Source organism: Rattus rattus, chromosome 11 (assembly GCF_011064425.1).
Source record: "Rattus rattus isolate New Zealand chromosome 11, Rrattus_CSIRO_v1, whole genome shotgun sequence".
Taxonomy (NCBI): Eukaryota; Metazoa; Chordata; class Mammalia; order Rodentia; family Muridae; genus Rattus; species Rattus rattus.
The window spans coordinates 40,603,677-40,621,290 of NC_046164.1; the positions used below are offsets into that span (position 1 = coordinate 40,603,677).

The following is a 17,614-nucleotide window of genomic DNA, read 5'->3' on the forward strand; positions in this document are numbered from 1 at the left end:
CAGGGCGAGATGAGCCCTGTCTTTTTAAGGTATGTGAATATTAATTATTTTGTCTTTGGGGCATGATTTATGTTTACTCATGCAACAATTCCCTGTCTACTCTCACACAAGACACAGAAAACTCAACCAACAGCGTCTGTGAAAGACAGGGAAGTCCCAGCACTAAATCTTAAATAGTAAGAAAGGATAACACGTAATTAGCAAAAGTAAGAACAGTAAAAAATAGTAATGGCCCCTGAATAATAGCTAATGGCAACACACACTGTTTCCTTAATGATTATGGCCGCAAGAAAGAGAAAAATGTACATGGACCAAAGTCCACTCCTGCCAAAGATCTAATGCAAAGAAATCAATGTCTGTGAGAAGAAAAAGACAAGACTAGGGGTAAAGAAATTTTTGCAATAAGAAACTTGGACTAATACACAGTGATTTGTATAATGACATCTACCACACCATCAACTGTATCAGAAGTCAGTGCATTGACTCAATAAAGAATTCAGTTGTTTGAAACTGAGTTGCTAATCTAAACAATGATTTTTGATTCATTATCATTCAGCTCTCAATCAATACTAGCCAACGTTCGAAATCACTTGGAACATTTTACTGTTTCCTGGCAATTTCTTAGGGAATTTGGTTTTGTGGCTGTTGCTGATGTTGACGTTGTCTTCTGGCCCGAGGAAGGGCTATTGATTTTCACCATGGAACTGCATTTCGGATTGCGTGAAGCTCATGGCCTTCAAAAGGTTTAGTGAAATTCCGAGAACAGGCAGGATCTAGTACAGCCTACCTTCTCCTGGCTTCTACGGTTCACTATCCCACATAGGAAGGAATCACTCACTCTCATACAGAAATGGAGCTTAAGCAATGCACATGCAAGGAAAAGTAGGGCTGTCTGCCTGTGGCTTAGGCCTGGGTTTGGTTTTGTTGCATAATGGGTGACATACAAACATCTCTAGGTTCTCTCTGAAGACAGTGTGGACCACTGCAAATCACTGCCATGGATTACTTGTTTCCATGCCAAGAATTGTTCTTTGAAATATTGTATTCAATACATTGTACTGCGATATACAGTAATGTTTCCATGTTTGACCATTCAGGTGGTGTATCCAAGGCTGCTGATCCATTGAGCCAATAACCCTACTTTGGACAGTTACCCAGAAAGACTGACTCCTCACAGCGGCCATTAGTTTCGCTTTGCTCCCAGCATTCCTAACACCATTCTGTCCTCATCCCTATTTTAGTCATCGGGGTTGGGGATTTAGCTCAGTGGTAGAGCGCTTGCCTAGCGAGCGCAAGGCCCTGGGTTCGGTCCCCAGTCCCGAAAAAAAAAAAGAAAAAAAAGAAAAAAGAAAAACCTATTTTAGTCATTAATAAATTATGCTTTGCTCACTAATTTTTTAATTCAGAGTTTCTGAACAAAAAAACCAACCACCTGTAATTATGGGAAGATAGATGGGATCACGAGTCTCGGAAATTAACTCAATATGTCAGCCTAGATTTCTTATAGCTCGATGAAGTCACACCCATGGCTGATTCAGAAGCATTTGAGGTCTCATCCTCACGAACTCTTTTATAAAATCGTTGGCAGTGTTTGGGATTATGAATATTTATTTACCACAATTCAAAATTGAATAGTGATATATTAAAACATTTTTTATATAATTTTCTTCCTGGAATCTTACAAGTTTGAAACTAACCCAGTTACTTTAGATAGGCCAAAGACATCAAAATGTCTATCATGCCCTAAAGAGAATAGAGAGAGAAATACAAATGGCTTTATTGATATTATTATTTATAAAAGCAACTGCTCCTGAATAAGAAGGAGTTTGGAATTTTTTTAACTCTTTGTCATATTTTCAAATCATTATATTTTGTGATGTATTAAAACTTTACTATCTACAAAGAAAACACATTTGTGGGCAGATATTTCGTAAATCACATGTTGGAGTTACTACATGACTCTGTTTTCCTAATTACCATCCTTACTAATGTGCAAATCACATCAAATGGTGATTGGTGAAGTTATTTTTAATTCCATAGTTTTTGAGTAACTCATTCAGTTAGATCAAATGTGAGTCACAGTAGGGAGAGACTACATTATTGAAAGAGAAGAAACACACAAAGAACTAAAGTTATGATGTAAAGGTTATAATTTATATGAGACATGACTTATACCTTGTAATAACATTTCAGTGGAAGGAGAGAAGGCTTTAGGTAAAGAATGGAGAAAATTTAAAACGGAAAGAATGGATTGATGCAGGTCTTGATACTTGCCCAAAATTAAACATTGAGAAGTGTGTACAAACTTGTGCCAAGAAAAGGGGGTGTCAGAGTCAGTGCACAGTAAGTTCCAGTCTTCTCATTTGCAGCCAATAAGCTTTACAGTGAGTCCCAGCATGGGTGTCTGCTGTGCGGGACCATGCATTAAGAGAAGGATTTCTTCATTTTACTCTTAGTTAATTGTCAGTGGAATGCTGATTAACTTATTCTTTGGAACTTGATACAAAACTTTTGTTAAACCTGTTATCTTTGGCTTTGGAAATGAAGCATAAGAGGACTGAAATCAAACATTATCTTGATAAAATTACCATTAATCCAAAGATGAATTGGTGCCCTACAACTATGCAAACTCTTATAAAACTCCTTGCCAGGATATTCCTTCTCTGATATATGTATCATTCAGATAGAAATATTGGGCACAGAATGTATGTATGTATGTATGTATGTATGTATGTATGTATGTATGTATGTATATCTGATATTTCCCAGCAGTCAGGAAACAGAGGCAGTCAGATCGCTGAGGTCTTGACTTTCCTGGTCTACAGAGCTAGTCCTAAAATAGCCAAGTCTACACAGAGAAGCTCTATCTTAAAAACCAAACAAACAAAATAAGAAAAATAAAACTGTAATAGATAGCTGTAACCGATAGCTGAAAGTAATTCAATATACAAAGTTTTTAAAGATATACAGAAGTGAAATTAAGAAGTTTACCTAAAGGTAGAATGATGATGGCATTGGTGACATTAGAAATGTTCGGAGATAAAGGATAATTTGCCAGGTAAACTCAGAGAAAGACAGAAATAATCCACTTTAGTACTAAGACTCAATTGGACATTACATTCTAAGATGAATTTTACTAATTCTACTGATTGTTCTGAGAGGTTTTTACGTGTAAGTTGCCTACTCCAATAGTACAAATCAAAAATTTTCTTAACAATGCTTGGCACATGACATGGTTACAAATTATGAGAAATTCCTGTAGTCAAGGAAAGAGAAATGGCTTACAGAGATGAATGGCACTGCAGGGAAAAGTGCTTGCTCTAAAAGCCAGATGACTAGAAGTTAATCCTCTGAACCAAAAGCTGAATGGAGGAGCACGCAGATGTGATTGACACACAGCTACTGCAACATGGGTCTGACTGAGACAATCTCCTAGAAGCTTGCAGGACAGATAGTAGGCTGGAATGCACAGTGTAGCAACAGAAACCAATGTAGAGACTCTGACTCAAAACTAATTGGAGAGATCCAGCCAGCTGCTGAAAACTTGTCCTCTGATTCCACATGTGCCTATGTCACCTGGGAGCCTACAGTCTCCCATGCCTGCACGCACGCACGCATGCACGCAGGCACGCAGGCACGCAGGCACGCAGGCACGCACACACCAGGAAAAACAAAAACAAACAAAACAAAACAAACAAACAAAAAACAGTAGTGTTGGATGCAAACAACATGCCCTCAGTAACTATTTTCCCTACCGTCTTGTCTCTTACATTTTTCAGAAGGAGAAAGAAGGAGTAAAACAAACAATTGAACACACACGTCTGAGAAACCACCTGGAGCAAGCAGAAGAAAGAAGCATGGATCGTCCTTTTAGCAAGTGCCTGTGAAAGCATAATATACAGTATAGACTCGAATAAGAAATAAAGCATGTGGGTCTCTAGGCAATGGAGAATGAAGGAGTAGGAAAGGCCAGAGAAAAAAGTCTTCAAGAAGGACCATTTGTAACAATGTTCAAGAAACAGCAGGGATACAATTTTGTCATCCATAAATTAAACAGATTCAGTATTGAGACACGGCGTGATGAAATAGTATACGTGAGTCTTGAGAATGGTACCCACTGATGGGTTAGGCATAATAGTTACAAGTCAATATTATAATTATTCTTGACAATATTATTACCTTCATATTAGCATTGGGCAATGATTTCTGAAAAGAAGGCTTTAAAAGTAATTTATAGCCTTACAAAACACTCACATAAGGAATCCCAACTCTATTCTTTTAACAATATTTATTTATTTTGATTTCATTTGTATGAGAGTTCTGCCTGCACATATGTGGTGGTTTGTGCATATGTGTCTGGTGCATGCACAGGTCAGAAGTAGGCACTGGATCTCCTGGAACTGGTGTTACAGATAGTTTTTAATCTAACATGTGAATTCTGGTATATATATATATATATATATATATATATATCAGATATATGTGTGTGTGTGTGTGTGTGTGTGTGTACTAAAAACTCTTGCACAATTAGTGGTTCTGAAACAAGCGTGGTGTTCTTCTGTAGAGAACTATTTATTATTTATAAGAATTCATATAGTGCTTAGTATCAGTGAGGGTAGTAATCAGACTATCTTTTTTATACAAAGAGAAAAATACAGATTCCAATTATAATGAAAGCCTGTTCCCGTTAAAGGCCTTGTAATGCATCTCTGGGAAATTAAGTCTACTTATAAGTCTACTAAAATAAAATATAAATATTTGAGCCAAAGTGATTGTTCTTATAATCTCAAATGCACAGGAGCAACCTTGGCAGGGATGTGTAATGGAATCTCAATAACCCTTCGTCATGATATCTGTGAAGGCTGGGTGCTTTACAGTCTGATAGAACTAAAAAACCAAAAAAAAAAAAAATTGCAAAAACGAAGTTTCACTGTTATCTTTTCAACTAAAATAAGGAAAAGTTAAAATGATGTCTTACTGAAAACTACTTTTCTGTTTCTGCTGTCGCCCATGCCTTAATTCTTACTGGTGATTATACATACACAGTGTACATTCATCCCTAAAGAAACAAACTTACCTGAAAGATCAATGAGACATTTGAACAGAATTGAGTGTCAATTTCCTAATGAGACCCATAGGCAACAGCATAGAGCAGCGAAGTCTAGTTCTAGATTCTTCACATACTCAGAACAAAGAAAAGAAGAACTTTGGTCCAAAAAAATATATAACATTTTCCAGGCAGTAAGCCACTTTTCATACTAAATTTATCATCCTAGAAACATCTTAACATGAAAGTCACAAATGAATAGTCTTAAAAAAAATCTCATCAAAGACTTAGTGGCAAAAACAAATCCTTTCTTCAGGATATTTTTCTTGCTTTTTATTTTCCAATTTCAAAATTGGCATAAGTGCTTTAAGCTTTGGTCTTTATGTGCAACTGCAAATTATATAAAATCTGAATTAAGAAGGAGTCAAGTAAAATAATTGCTTCTGTATAGTCAGTTTTACTTCGGTTTTAATCTACCTTTAAATTCTTATTTGAGTTTTATATTAGACTAAAAGTGGGTCAGAATCAATTTTCAGAATTTGGGCTCTTATGTTCTAAAGCAAAAAAAAAATTCAAAAAGCTAGCTTAAAGATAGAAAAGGAAACAAAAACCTAAAATCAAAACAGCAGTGTGGAGCTCTGTCTCTCATTTAAGTAGAGACTTGTGAAATTTTTTCAAAAAGCCGCAAATGTAAACAACTGCATTTAAGAAACCGTAAATATAAGAGAAAAAACAAATCACGATATAAAAAGCATATCAGCATTCAGTACTGTTAGAGAGGAAGAGAGAGATTAAAGGAACAGTTACAGTTTGCTTACATTCCAGAGGGCTAACATTGTGATAGTCCTAGGATAATTAGTCAGTTTTCTGGGAGTGTACCAGTTCTTCTGTAATGTTATGGGGAAATGTAAATAGCACTGAGAAAGAATATAGTAAAAAGAAAGGTTTGTGCCTTGAAGTAAAAGCCCAATGGACTTTTAAAAAATAGACACCTGTAAAGAGGACATTGTTTTCAACTTCATTAAAAAAAATGCCTATTTCAAGTTTAATACAATTGTAGGTTTTCTAAAACCACATATAATTAGAAAGAATCTAAGAGATTTGTGGACACCTAGCCAACAGAAGCCTTAGAAGGGTTATGAATGCCTATGTTTGACTTCCTTTTATCTTGAAAGGAATGAAAAAAAGGTGACATTTTCTTGCAACAGTTTAATCTTAAAATATTCAATGTGACACACTCCAAATATAATTTTTCCATCCGTTGCAAACAATTAAAAAAAGTCATTCCTACAAATGCAATTTTTTGCGAAGTTCAATATCATCACATTTTGCATATAAATAGCATAGATATTTTGTGATATATTAAAATAAAATGGAATGATCTCTTTTGTGCCATTGAGAAAACAAGTTATTTTCGTGAGCAGAAATATTGGCAAATATATATACCTGAGACCTCTCGTTAAAGTGTCTTATTATAGCAGTTAAACAACGAAAAAGCAAGTTCAGAGTGAGAGGGAAATAATGACGACCTTAAGCAGGTATACATGCTTATCAATTACTTTTGATTTGTTTTTTTTTTCTTTTTTTTTTTTTCGGAGCTGGGGACCGAACCCAGGGCCTTGCGCTTCCTAGGCAAGTGCTCTACCACTGAGCTAAATCCCCAACCCCTACTTTTGATTTGTTACAGAGAGGGAATTTGTTGGCTGCCTCTGTGTTAATTGATATAGAATGGAGTTAGCTGAAAGAAGGGAACCAGGATTGAAAATAAATGCCAAAATGCTATTCTATTCTAGGGCATTGTCTTAATTAGTGACTGATCGAGGGAGTTCTCAGCCTATTGTGCATGGTGCAAACCTTGGGCTGGTGGTCCTGAGTTCTATAAAAAAGCAGGCTGATCAAGCCATGGTTGGCAAGGAGCACCACTCCAAAGCCTCTTCATCGATGTCTCGAACTAGATCCCTGCCCTGTTTGAGCTCTTGATCTGACTTCCTTCGATGATGGATTATGTTGTGGAAGTGTAAGGTAAATCAACCTTTTGCTCCTAACTTACTTTGGTTACGGTGTTTCATCAAAGGCATAGTCACCCCGACTAAGACTGAGAGAAATAAGTGTAATTCATTATCTGTACAGAGCATCCGTGAGAGCTTTCAATATTTTCCCAGAGCCCTAATATAATTTCTTAAATGTGTGCTAAATTTTTTCACTGCATCTCATTTGAGCTAATTCGAGACAACTTAGGTATTACAGGAAGATAAGTACAACTTATCTTAAGAACAAACAAAAACTGCGACATTCAAACCCTTTAAGGAGATACGAAAAGCCTTCCAAAGGCCACATCACTTAGACCTCAGGTAGATAGAAAGATTAGCACAAACTAATCTTTCTATACAAAATAAAACACAAGAGCTGAAGATAATTCTGTCAAACAACCAAACCCCCAAATACGCCTTAAAATTAAAGAATGCAAACGTAACAAAATGCATAAATTTCATGGACACAAAAAATTGCTTAGATAATATTAGAGCCTCTATTTACTTCTCAATGAATTTTTGGTCTTTAATTGCAAAATTGTTCGTTTGATTGTTTCTCTTTTTCCTGCAAGGGCTGATGATGTCATCTGACCCTGCAGGAGGAGGAATGTTAGCTCATGTTCTCTCTTAGTTTGGTTCAAAGAGAAGGAAAGAGAGCAGGACAGAACAGGTGCCCTGGACAGCTTGGGTGTAATGTTCCTCAAAAGAACATGAGGTATGTCTCAGCTATAAATTTCCAAAATGACTAGGTGCTGTTCCCAAATCAATATTAAGCAATAGATTGCTGTGTAAGCTTTACAAAAAACTGAAGATAAATTGATTTTATGACTTTTTTGAACCTTATATTAAATAGTCCCATGTTGTCAACCTCAACTGTTTCTGTTAGAGCGTTTTGTCCAGTTTTGCATAATGACACCACATCCCATTTCTAAACAAGCAGTTGTCCTTAGTTTAATATCTTTAATCATTGCTTCATTTACATATATAGAAAAGTATTTGTTATAAGAAAGCAATGAATGATCTCTTTATTCATCCATATATACTTTTAGGAAGGTTTAATAATAATCTATCATAAAACATCTAAATAATGTCTTCTGTAGGCCTACCTCCCATTTTCAAACTGGAAAGGTAGCTATACAATACGTGGGATTTTGTTATTTATCTGCTTAGCATTCAGTAAAAATCATATTCAGTAAGGATGCATAACAATTGATGTCTTTGTGTTGAAATTGAAATAAAAGTAGTCATTGCAAAGTTTGCTCATTTCATATATATATATATATATATATATATATATACACATATATATTTTTTTTTCCAGACTGTCTGCCAGATACAAATGATAGCCCTATCTTTCAAATCGCTTAGCAGGCAGCTTCCAAAATTGAATCAGGCAATGATAAATTATTTTGTGACAGAAAATATGCAGAATTAGAAATACATTGTATTATTGAAAAGCAGTATGGCTCTATTAATATCAGAGTACAGGGTATCATGTTAGTGCTGTTCCTGTGCAGCGTAGAGAGGATGTTAAGAAGGGGAGAATATGTGTGATAACAACTGGCAGCAGTACATAAAAGATAAGACTTAAGAACTAAGGCACACATAGACATTATCTACTGGCATGCTGTTTCTTTGATTTGTTTTAGGATGCGCTTAACAGCTTCCTAGTTGGATCAAGGTGAGGAGGGGAGCAGCTGCAAAGGTTCAGAAACTCTTTCCTCCCTTACCTGCCACTGAGGAGGAAGCCGATCATCACTGCCAACAAGATGACTCCCACCGTCACTGACACTGCAATGATGGGAATCTGGCTTTGATCATTAGATGCTGCAACTGCTGATAGAAGACAGAGAAAAAGGAACTTGTAGTTAAAGGGACCACAAGCACTCAAAATGTAAGCTGCTTCCCAGTAGGTAATGGTTTCGTAGTTTAGGCAATTCACACAAACCCAGCTATGGTTCCCTTATAATACCTGATCTCAGAAGGCATCAGAAGGAGAAAATATTTACTCACCAAATATAAAACAAGGGCATCACTAGACAGTGATTATTTCTGCCTATCATAAAAATAGAGTGAAGATTTCACAGTACCTGGGTACCACATTTTACAAGGTTAAGGGGAATATTATCCGTGACTTCAAACACACTCATGTATATAAGAAAGTGTTGAACATTCAGGGTTTGACATTTTGAGAGTTCCCAGCTGTTGTTCTCTAGCAAACATGTGTTAGCTCAGGAGTTCTTTTCTGTAGACAAAATGCCCAAAATAATAGGGCTTTGACCTTGCAGAAATAAAACACAATACAAAAATTCTAAATATAACTTAATAGTGTAACTCCATGCAGAATATGAGTCACTGTATTTTATATGTAGGATCACTGAAAATTATCAAACTTTAAGGCTTTCTGAATAGATTAGATAAATTTGCAATGCTTGTTTTACTATACATTTTAAATACATGGATTTAGAGATTTTTAACTTCATCCATACAAATGTTATAATGTAAATATAAAATGTTGAGGTAGTTGTACCTAAATAAGTATGATATTTTTCTTTTAATATCTAAGAAACATGTACAGCAAATCTAATTTCCTTTCGGTTTCCTTGCCCTCTGAATAGGGTACCTAACGAATGTATGTCTTGTTTAGTGACAGAATCATTTTGGGGATTCAGAGCAGTGCTTGTACAACTTCACAATACCAAGTACATGAACTCCAATGGCTAATACCAAGTAAATTTTGTTTGCTTTTTACCACCTCTTTGGTCTATATAATTTGTAACTTCACATCTCTCTGTATTGTCTTGTAAGCCTACATTATTCCTGTCCAAGGCAAGCTCATTTTATCACCAACTCCTTGCCTTGACCTACATATCAGCCCAGTCAGGACATTCTACAGACTCAGATATTTTCAACAGCTTATATAATAAGATATAAGTAAACAGCAGAATGAGTTTGGCCCAGATACTTACACCCAACCAATGGACAGAAGCTGGGGACCCCTGTGGTTGAGTTAGTCAAAGGCTGGAAGAAGACGAATAGGAGGGAGACCCCATTAGAAGACCAGCAATCTCAACTAACTTGGACCCCCGAGATCTCTCAGACACTGAACCACCAACCTGGCAGCTACACCAGCTGATATGAGGCCCCCGACACATACACAGCAGAGAACTTCCTGGCCTGGTCTTAATGAGAGAAGATGCACCTAATCCTCAAGAGACTTGAGGCCCCAAGTAGTGGGAGGCCTACAGGGTCGGGGCTGAAGGGAAAGGAGTGGATATCCCCTTGGAGATGGAGGAGGAGGAATGGGATGAGGGACTGTCAGAGGATGGACCAGAAGGGGGATAATGACTGGACTGTAGAAAAAAAAAAGATTAAAGATAATTTTTTTAAAAAAATTAAGAAAGAAAAAAAAATTAAAATTCTATTCTTAGGCTACAAGCAATGTAAGACTATTTGTAGTGTACAAGTTCACCTCCTTACCTTCCCTTTTCTTGTCTTTTCTAATATGTGCTTGTTTTGATTTTATGTTCATGTGTGCTCTACTTGCACGGGTGTCAGTGTACCCCATCTGAGCCTGTTACCCTCAGAGGCCAGAAGAGGGCATTAGATCTCCTAGAGTTACAAATGAATGAGCGCCTTCTTGTGGGTGGTGAGAATTATACCTAAGACCTCTAGAAGAACTGCCACTGCTCTCAAACACTGAGCTATCTCTCCAGTCATCTTCTAATTTTGGCTAATAATCACAGTTCAAAGGAGTTTACAAAATGCTCAAGTATTTATTCATTCATTCATTAATTCATTCATTCATTCGTGTATGTGTGTGTGTGTGTGTTTGTGCGTGTGCGAGTGTATGTGTGTGTGTGTGTGTGTTTAGATGTAGCTGTGTTAGTGTATGTCTGGAGATCAGAGGATATCTTTTTTGTTTTGTTTTGTTTTTTTCTTAGATTTATTTTTGGAGGCAACCACAAACTTACAGAAACCTAGGGAAGTCAAGTACAACATTCATTTCTTGAACCATTTGAAAAGTTATAGGCACAATATCATGTCACTGAAAGACCATGATTCTGTATAACTCTGAAAAGAGCATACTTTGCATAACCATACTATAAGCACCAATATCAGGAAGTAAACACTAATTTGAACTTATTTATCCACTAGAGACTGCCCAAGTTCTTGTAGAAGTCAGTCATGCGCTTATTGACTGGCTGAATTCACTTGCTCTTACTCTCTGAGTCATCTGGATTAATTTACATGGTCTTTAACATGAATGTTTGTATCAACTCATGATCAATTTCAATGAAATGGAACTTAGATATGGAATATCAATTATTCAGGGAGAAAAACATTCCACTATCACAAACCAGTACCACCAGCCAAGGTTTGATTTACAGATCTTTAAACTCAGATTACATATGGAATTGTGTTTCTCAATCCACCCTCATACTATTTCTAGAAAACTAAACTTGGTCCATGCAACAGTCCTACATTCATGTACATACTAGCAGTACAAACTGAACTCTATGAGGTAAAAACAAAGTATACATAGATGGGAGTGAGAAACCTTGAGGGTAAATAAAGTCAGAAATGGATTTGGTTAAATTATGAGAGGAATCAACAATCATCTGTCTTTAATATCTCTCAATAATAATGGACTCAGCTTACCAATAAAAAGATATAAGATAATAGAATAGATATGCAAACAAGATCCAGCATTTTACTGCATATAAGGAACACACTTCAATAACAAAGACAGACACTATCTCAGAATAAAACTATCCAAAATAGTCTTCCAAGCAAATGGTCCCAAAAAACAAGCCATCCTAATATCCAATGAAATAGACTTTTAACCAAAAGTTATCAAGCTTAATGAGAAAGAATACTTCATATTCATCAAAAAGAAAATCCACCAAGAGTAAGTCTCAGTTCTGAGCATCTATGCCCCAAATGCAAGAGCACCCACATTAATAAAATAAACTTTACCAAAGACAAACTTTCCTAAACATACATTGAACCCCACACAAAAATTGTGGGATATTTCAACACACACGCTCACCAAAGGAGAGGTCATTGAAACAGATACAAAAAAGAGACACAGTGAAACAAATAGAGGTTATGAACCAAATGGATTTAACAGATATCTACAAACTCAAAGAAAAATCACATGATCATATCCTTAGATATTTGACAAAATACAATACCCCTTCATGTTAAAAGTATAGGAGAGATCAGGAATTCAAGGCTCATACCTAAACATAATAAAAGCAATTTACTTTAAACAAACAACCAATATTAAATTAAGTGGAGAAACACTTGAAGCAACCCCAATAAAATTGGGGACAAGGCAAGGATGGCCATTCTCCCCATATCTATTCAGTATAGTACTGGAATATTGCTAGCTAGAGCAATAAGACAAGGAAAAGAGATCAAGGAGATACAAAGTGGCAAAGAAGAATTAAAGGTAACATTATTTGCAGATGATATGATTATATACTTAAGCAACCCCCAAAAATTCTACCAGAGATCTTCTCCAGCTAATAAACAACTTCAGCAAAGTGGCTGGATATAAAATTAACTCAAATAAATCAGTAACCTTCCTTTATACAAATGATAAACAGGCTGAGAAAGAAATTAGGGAAACAACTCCCTTCACAATAGCAGCAGATAAAATAAAATACCTAGGGATAACTCTAACTAAACAAGTGAAAGATGTGTATGATAAGAATTTCCAGTCTCTCAAGAAAGAAATTGAAGGAGATCTCAGAAAATAGAGAGATCTCCCATGCTCATGGATGGGCAGAATTAACATAATAAAAATGTCCATCTAACCAAAGCAATCTACAGACTCAAGGCAATCCCCATCAAAATCTCAACACAATTCTTCAAAGACATGGAAAGAGAAATTCTCAAATACATCTGGAAAGGCAAAAAACCCAGAATAGAGAAAACAATTCTTAACAATAAAAGAAGGGCTGGGGGGATCACCATCAGAGCAATAGTAATAAAAACTGCATGGTATTGGTACAGACAGATCAGTGAAATAAAATTGATGACCCAGAAATAAAACAACACACCATGCTCCTTTGATCTTTGACAAAGTAACCAAAAATATTCAATGGAGAAAAAAGGAAACATCTTCAATAGATGATGCAGGTCTAACTGGCTGTCTGTATATAGAAAAATGTAAATAGACCCGTATTTGTTACCATGCACAAAGTTCAAGTCCAAATGGATCAAGGACCTCAACATAAAACCAGATACACTCAATCTAATAGAAGAGAAAGTTGGGAAGAGCCTGGAACTCATTGACACAGGGTGAAATTTCCTAAACAGAATTCTAATGACATAAAGAATCAATAAATGCGACCTCATGAAACTGGAAAGTTTCTGCAAGGCAAAGGACATAATCAATAAGACAAATCAGCAACCTACAGATTGGGACAAAGTCTTTAAAATCTTCACTAATCCTACCTCAATAGAGGGCTAATATCCAAAATATATAAAGTACTCAAAAAGCTAACCACCAAAAATAGGGTATAGTACTAAACTGAGAAATCATCGCAAAGGATTCTGAAATAACTGAGAAGCACCTAAAGAAATGTACGAAGTCCTTAGTGATTGGAGAAATGCAAATTGAAACAACCCTGAGATACATCTTACACGAGTCAAAATGACTAAGATCAAAGCCTCAGGTGAGAACATGTGTTGGCGAGGATATGGAGAAAGAGGAGCACTCCTCCATTGTTGGTAGGATTGCAAACTCGTACAACCACTTTGGAAATCAATTTGGAGGTTCCTCAGAAAATTGGAAATAGAATGTCCTAAAGACCCAGAAATACCGCTCTTGGAAATATACCCAAAAGATGCCCCACCACACCACAGGGGCACTTGTTCCACTATGTTCATAGCAGTCTTATTTGTGATAACCAGAAGCCGGAAAACAAAACAAAAACAGATGTCCCACCACAGAAGAATAGATGCCGAAAATGTGGTCCATTTACACAATGGAATACTACTCAGCTATTAAGAACAAGGACATCCTGAATTTTACAGGCAAATGGGTGGAACTAGAAACTTCTATGCTGAGTGAAGTAACTCAGACCCAATATGACATGCATGGCATGTACTCACTAATAAGTGGATATTAGCAAAGGAAAAAAAAAGTACAGAATATCCAAAATACAGTCCACAGAACTCAAAAAGTCAACATCCTGAAGGACCCTAGTGAGGATGCCTCAGTCCCCCTTGGAAAAGGGAAGGAAGCAACCACAAAAGAGAAGGGAGGGACCTGAGAGGGAAAGGAGATAGGTGTGGAGGGAGAGGGGAACATGATCTGGTATTGGGTGGGGGAAAGGACTGAAGCCCTGAGGGCCAGCAAAAAGAATGGAAACAGGCGACCTCAGGAAGAAGTAGGTTGGGAGGACTCTCCAGAATGTACCAGAGACCTAGGAAGTGAGAGACTGTCAAAGGGGGGACCTTAGATGAAATGCCCTACAGTGGGGAGAGGGAACTTGTTAAGCCCACTTCCAGCAGAAAGACAGGGCATTAAGTGAGGGATGGGGTTGCTATCCCACAGTCAAAACTCTGGCCCCATAAATCTTTGTGTCTAAAAGAAATGCAAGGATGGAAATGGAGAAGAGCCTGAGGAAAAGAAGGTCTAATGACTGGCCTAAAGTGGGCTCAAGGGAGGCTCTAAGACCTGACATCATTATTGAGGGTATGGGATGCTTACAAAAATGGACCTATCATGACTGCCCTACAAAAGACAAGCAGCTGAAAGAGTCAGATGCAGATATGTGCACCCAATCAATAAACAGAAGCTGCTGAACCCTGTGGTTGAATTAGGGTAAAGCTGGAGGACACTGAGGATGAGGGTGACCCTGTAGAAGCAACAGCAGTTCCAATTAACCTGGACCCCTGAGATCTCTCAGACACTGGATCACCACCAAGGCAGCATACACCAGCTGAGTTGAGGTCCCCAACACATATAGAGTAGAAGACTTTGGGGTCTGGGTTCAGACAAAGAAGATGCACCTAACCCTTAGGAGACAAGAAGCCCCAGAAAGTTTAGAGGTCTAGTGTGGTGAGTGTGGTAGGGATATCCTCATGGAGATGAGGATGGGGTTGAAGGTGTGGATGGGGTTAGTGGGGAGGAGTTATGGGATGTGGAACAGTCAGAGGGTGGACCAGGAAGAGAATAAAATCTGGAGTGTAAAAATGAATAAAAAAATTTGAAAAGAATACACTGTACAGTTGTACAAATATTTCAAACAATAAGGAAAATATTTTTAAAATCCCAGTTAAATATTGAACAGGTTTTGTATTATTTCTAGTAGGAGACCACTCCAACTTGAATTCACACATTTGATTCATTCATTTTGAAATAAAATTATCCCTATAATGAGTCTTGTTCTTATTTCCTGGGCATTAACCATCACTTTCTTACATTTTAGAAATGTCAAGCCTCCTAGAAAAACTGGACTAGTCAAGTTAGACCCTGTGATTTGGCATAAATACTCTCTCTCTCTCTCTCTCTCTCTCTCTCTCTCTCTCTCTCTCTCTCTCTCTCTCTCTCAAATCTCATGTCATAGTTAAAACCATTCCTTTTCCATTTTGCTGCCTCTAAGACCTTAATACAATGTCTTAACTGCTAACCTATTTAGGTACATATGCTTGTTTATTGGTTCCTATTTATTTTCTTCTGTTTTATTTACCTTCTTGTTCCTATTTGTCGGCATTTTGAGTGAGTTATATGGACAGAGCCTCATCTAATGAAAGAGTTTATATTGCTCCACCTTTCTCAAAACTTTCTTCTGCTTCTGAGCCCACGTGTGATGTTTGTGAATTTGATGAGTATGTCATTTACATTTCTGCACTATGATAAATAATTTCTGCATTTGGAACATATATCTCACAATTTAAACTGTGTCTTCCTGTGGCTTGGGCAACCAAAATGGATCATTTCTTTTGTTTCTATTGTCAACATCTATGGATGTTTAATTCCCAGGGCTCTCTGTGCCAGTTTCTCACCACAAATCTTTATGTGATTGAACTTGATGAATTCTATGTTCCCTTCCTCCTCCCTCTCTTTTCTTTATTTCTCTCCTTTTTCCTGTCTTCTTCACTTACCCTCCAATAGATAAAGCTCTGTTTATAACATCAGTTAACAGTTATTAATCCTAAGGTCGAATTTTGGTTTCCAATAATCATATACTTCCAAAGATTAAGTCAGATATTTTGTTCAGTAAATATTTCTGTTTATGTGGATAATAATAATCACAGAAAACTGAACACCTTTAAAACTGACACCTACATAGCATTTCTACCCTCACAGGTTGAGAAAAGACATAAACAATATTGTGATTTGTGAATTATTCCTTATAGTATATACAACATCAAAAATTAGTTCAATCAATTGATTGATTTGTTTTCCTGAAAAAGCACCAAATTCTATTATTAGTATATTAACCCTAATAAAAGAATTTATGTCTTCTCCTTCTTAATTACATAGCTCTTTGTTCTTTGGCTATAGAAAAAGTGACACCTGGTCACTCTTTTAATCTATTCAATTTGCTTAATATTAAAGATACTAATGTTTAAGTAGTATAGTTTCTCATTGTCTTATGTATATTTAGTAAGTAATAGGTGATGAATAATTTAATTTTTGAAGACCAGATGAGAAATATTTTGAAAACACTGATACAAAGTTTAAAAATACCTTAAAATATGTTGAAAGATATCATTTAAGAAAATAAGGAATTCTCATTGATTTATTTTCTAGTTTTACTCATTCTACATTTTGTAATTCCTGGGGAAGTCTCCAACTACCTATTTTGTGATATTACAATTTTAAGCTATATTGCTTACTATACGGCTGCCTGTACTTATATGTATATCTGCTAATTCCCTCTCTGTCCATTTCTCTCTCTCTCTCTCTCTCTCTCTCTCTCTCTCTCTCTCTCTCTCTCTCTCTCTTTCTCTCTCTCTCTGTGTATATGTGTGTGTGTGTGTGTGTGTGTCTGTGTGTGTTTTGCTGGAGAAATTGGCTCAGTGTAAATCAAAACCTAGAACAAAAATAAATATAATCATGAAGTAATATAATATGGCTCCTCTAAATCCTTGACCTGATGCCAAATTAAAAGGGAAAACACATATTGCTGGTTGAGTGAGAATATCCCCAGTAGACTTTGATGTTTGAACACGTGGTCTACAATTGGTAGAGTTCTTTGTGGGGACTTAGGTGATGCAGCATTCTTGAGTAGATACTTCAAGTAGGTCTGAGAGTTAAAACATTGCATCATTTACGGTTTATTTCATGCTCAAAGTTTGATGTGTCCTCCTCTCTTTCTTCCACTCCCACTGTGCCTTGTTCATGTCTCCCTGCAGTGATGGACTATTACCCACTGAACTCAAATAAATTCTTTCTTTTCTAGATTGCTTTGGCCATGGTATTTGATCACAGCAACAGAAAAGCAATTGGCACAAAATGCTAATGGATTTCAGTTATCACTAATGAATGAAGTTTTGTTTTTCAATCTGT

The 17,614-nt window shown here is 36.5% G+C and overlaps 1 protein-coding gene across 8 annotated transcripts in view; it reads right to left on the reverse strand.

Annotated features, from left to right (window-relative positions):
* Positions 1 to 17,614, reverse strand: part of Epha5 (EPH receptor A5) — a 353,750-nt gene that overhangs the window by 67,925 nt on the left and 268,211 nt on the right. For 4 of the 8 annotated variants that reach the window (XM_032917099.1, XM_032917097.1, XM_032917101.1 and 1 more), the window contains one exon: positions 8,808 to 8,910. In XM_032917099.1, the coding sequence (XP_032772990.1) occupies positions 8,808 to 8,910 (103 nt within the window). Of the gene's footprint in view, positions 1 to 8,807; positions 8,914 to 17,614 lie in introns of all 8 variants that reach the window. The other 4 variants (XM_032917098.1, XM_032917095.1, XM_032917102.1 and 1 more) reach the window with 1 other exon arrangement.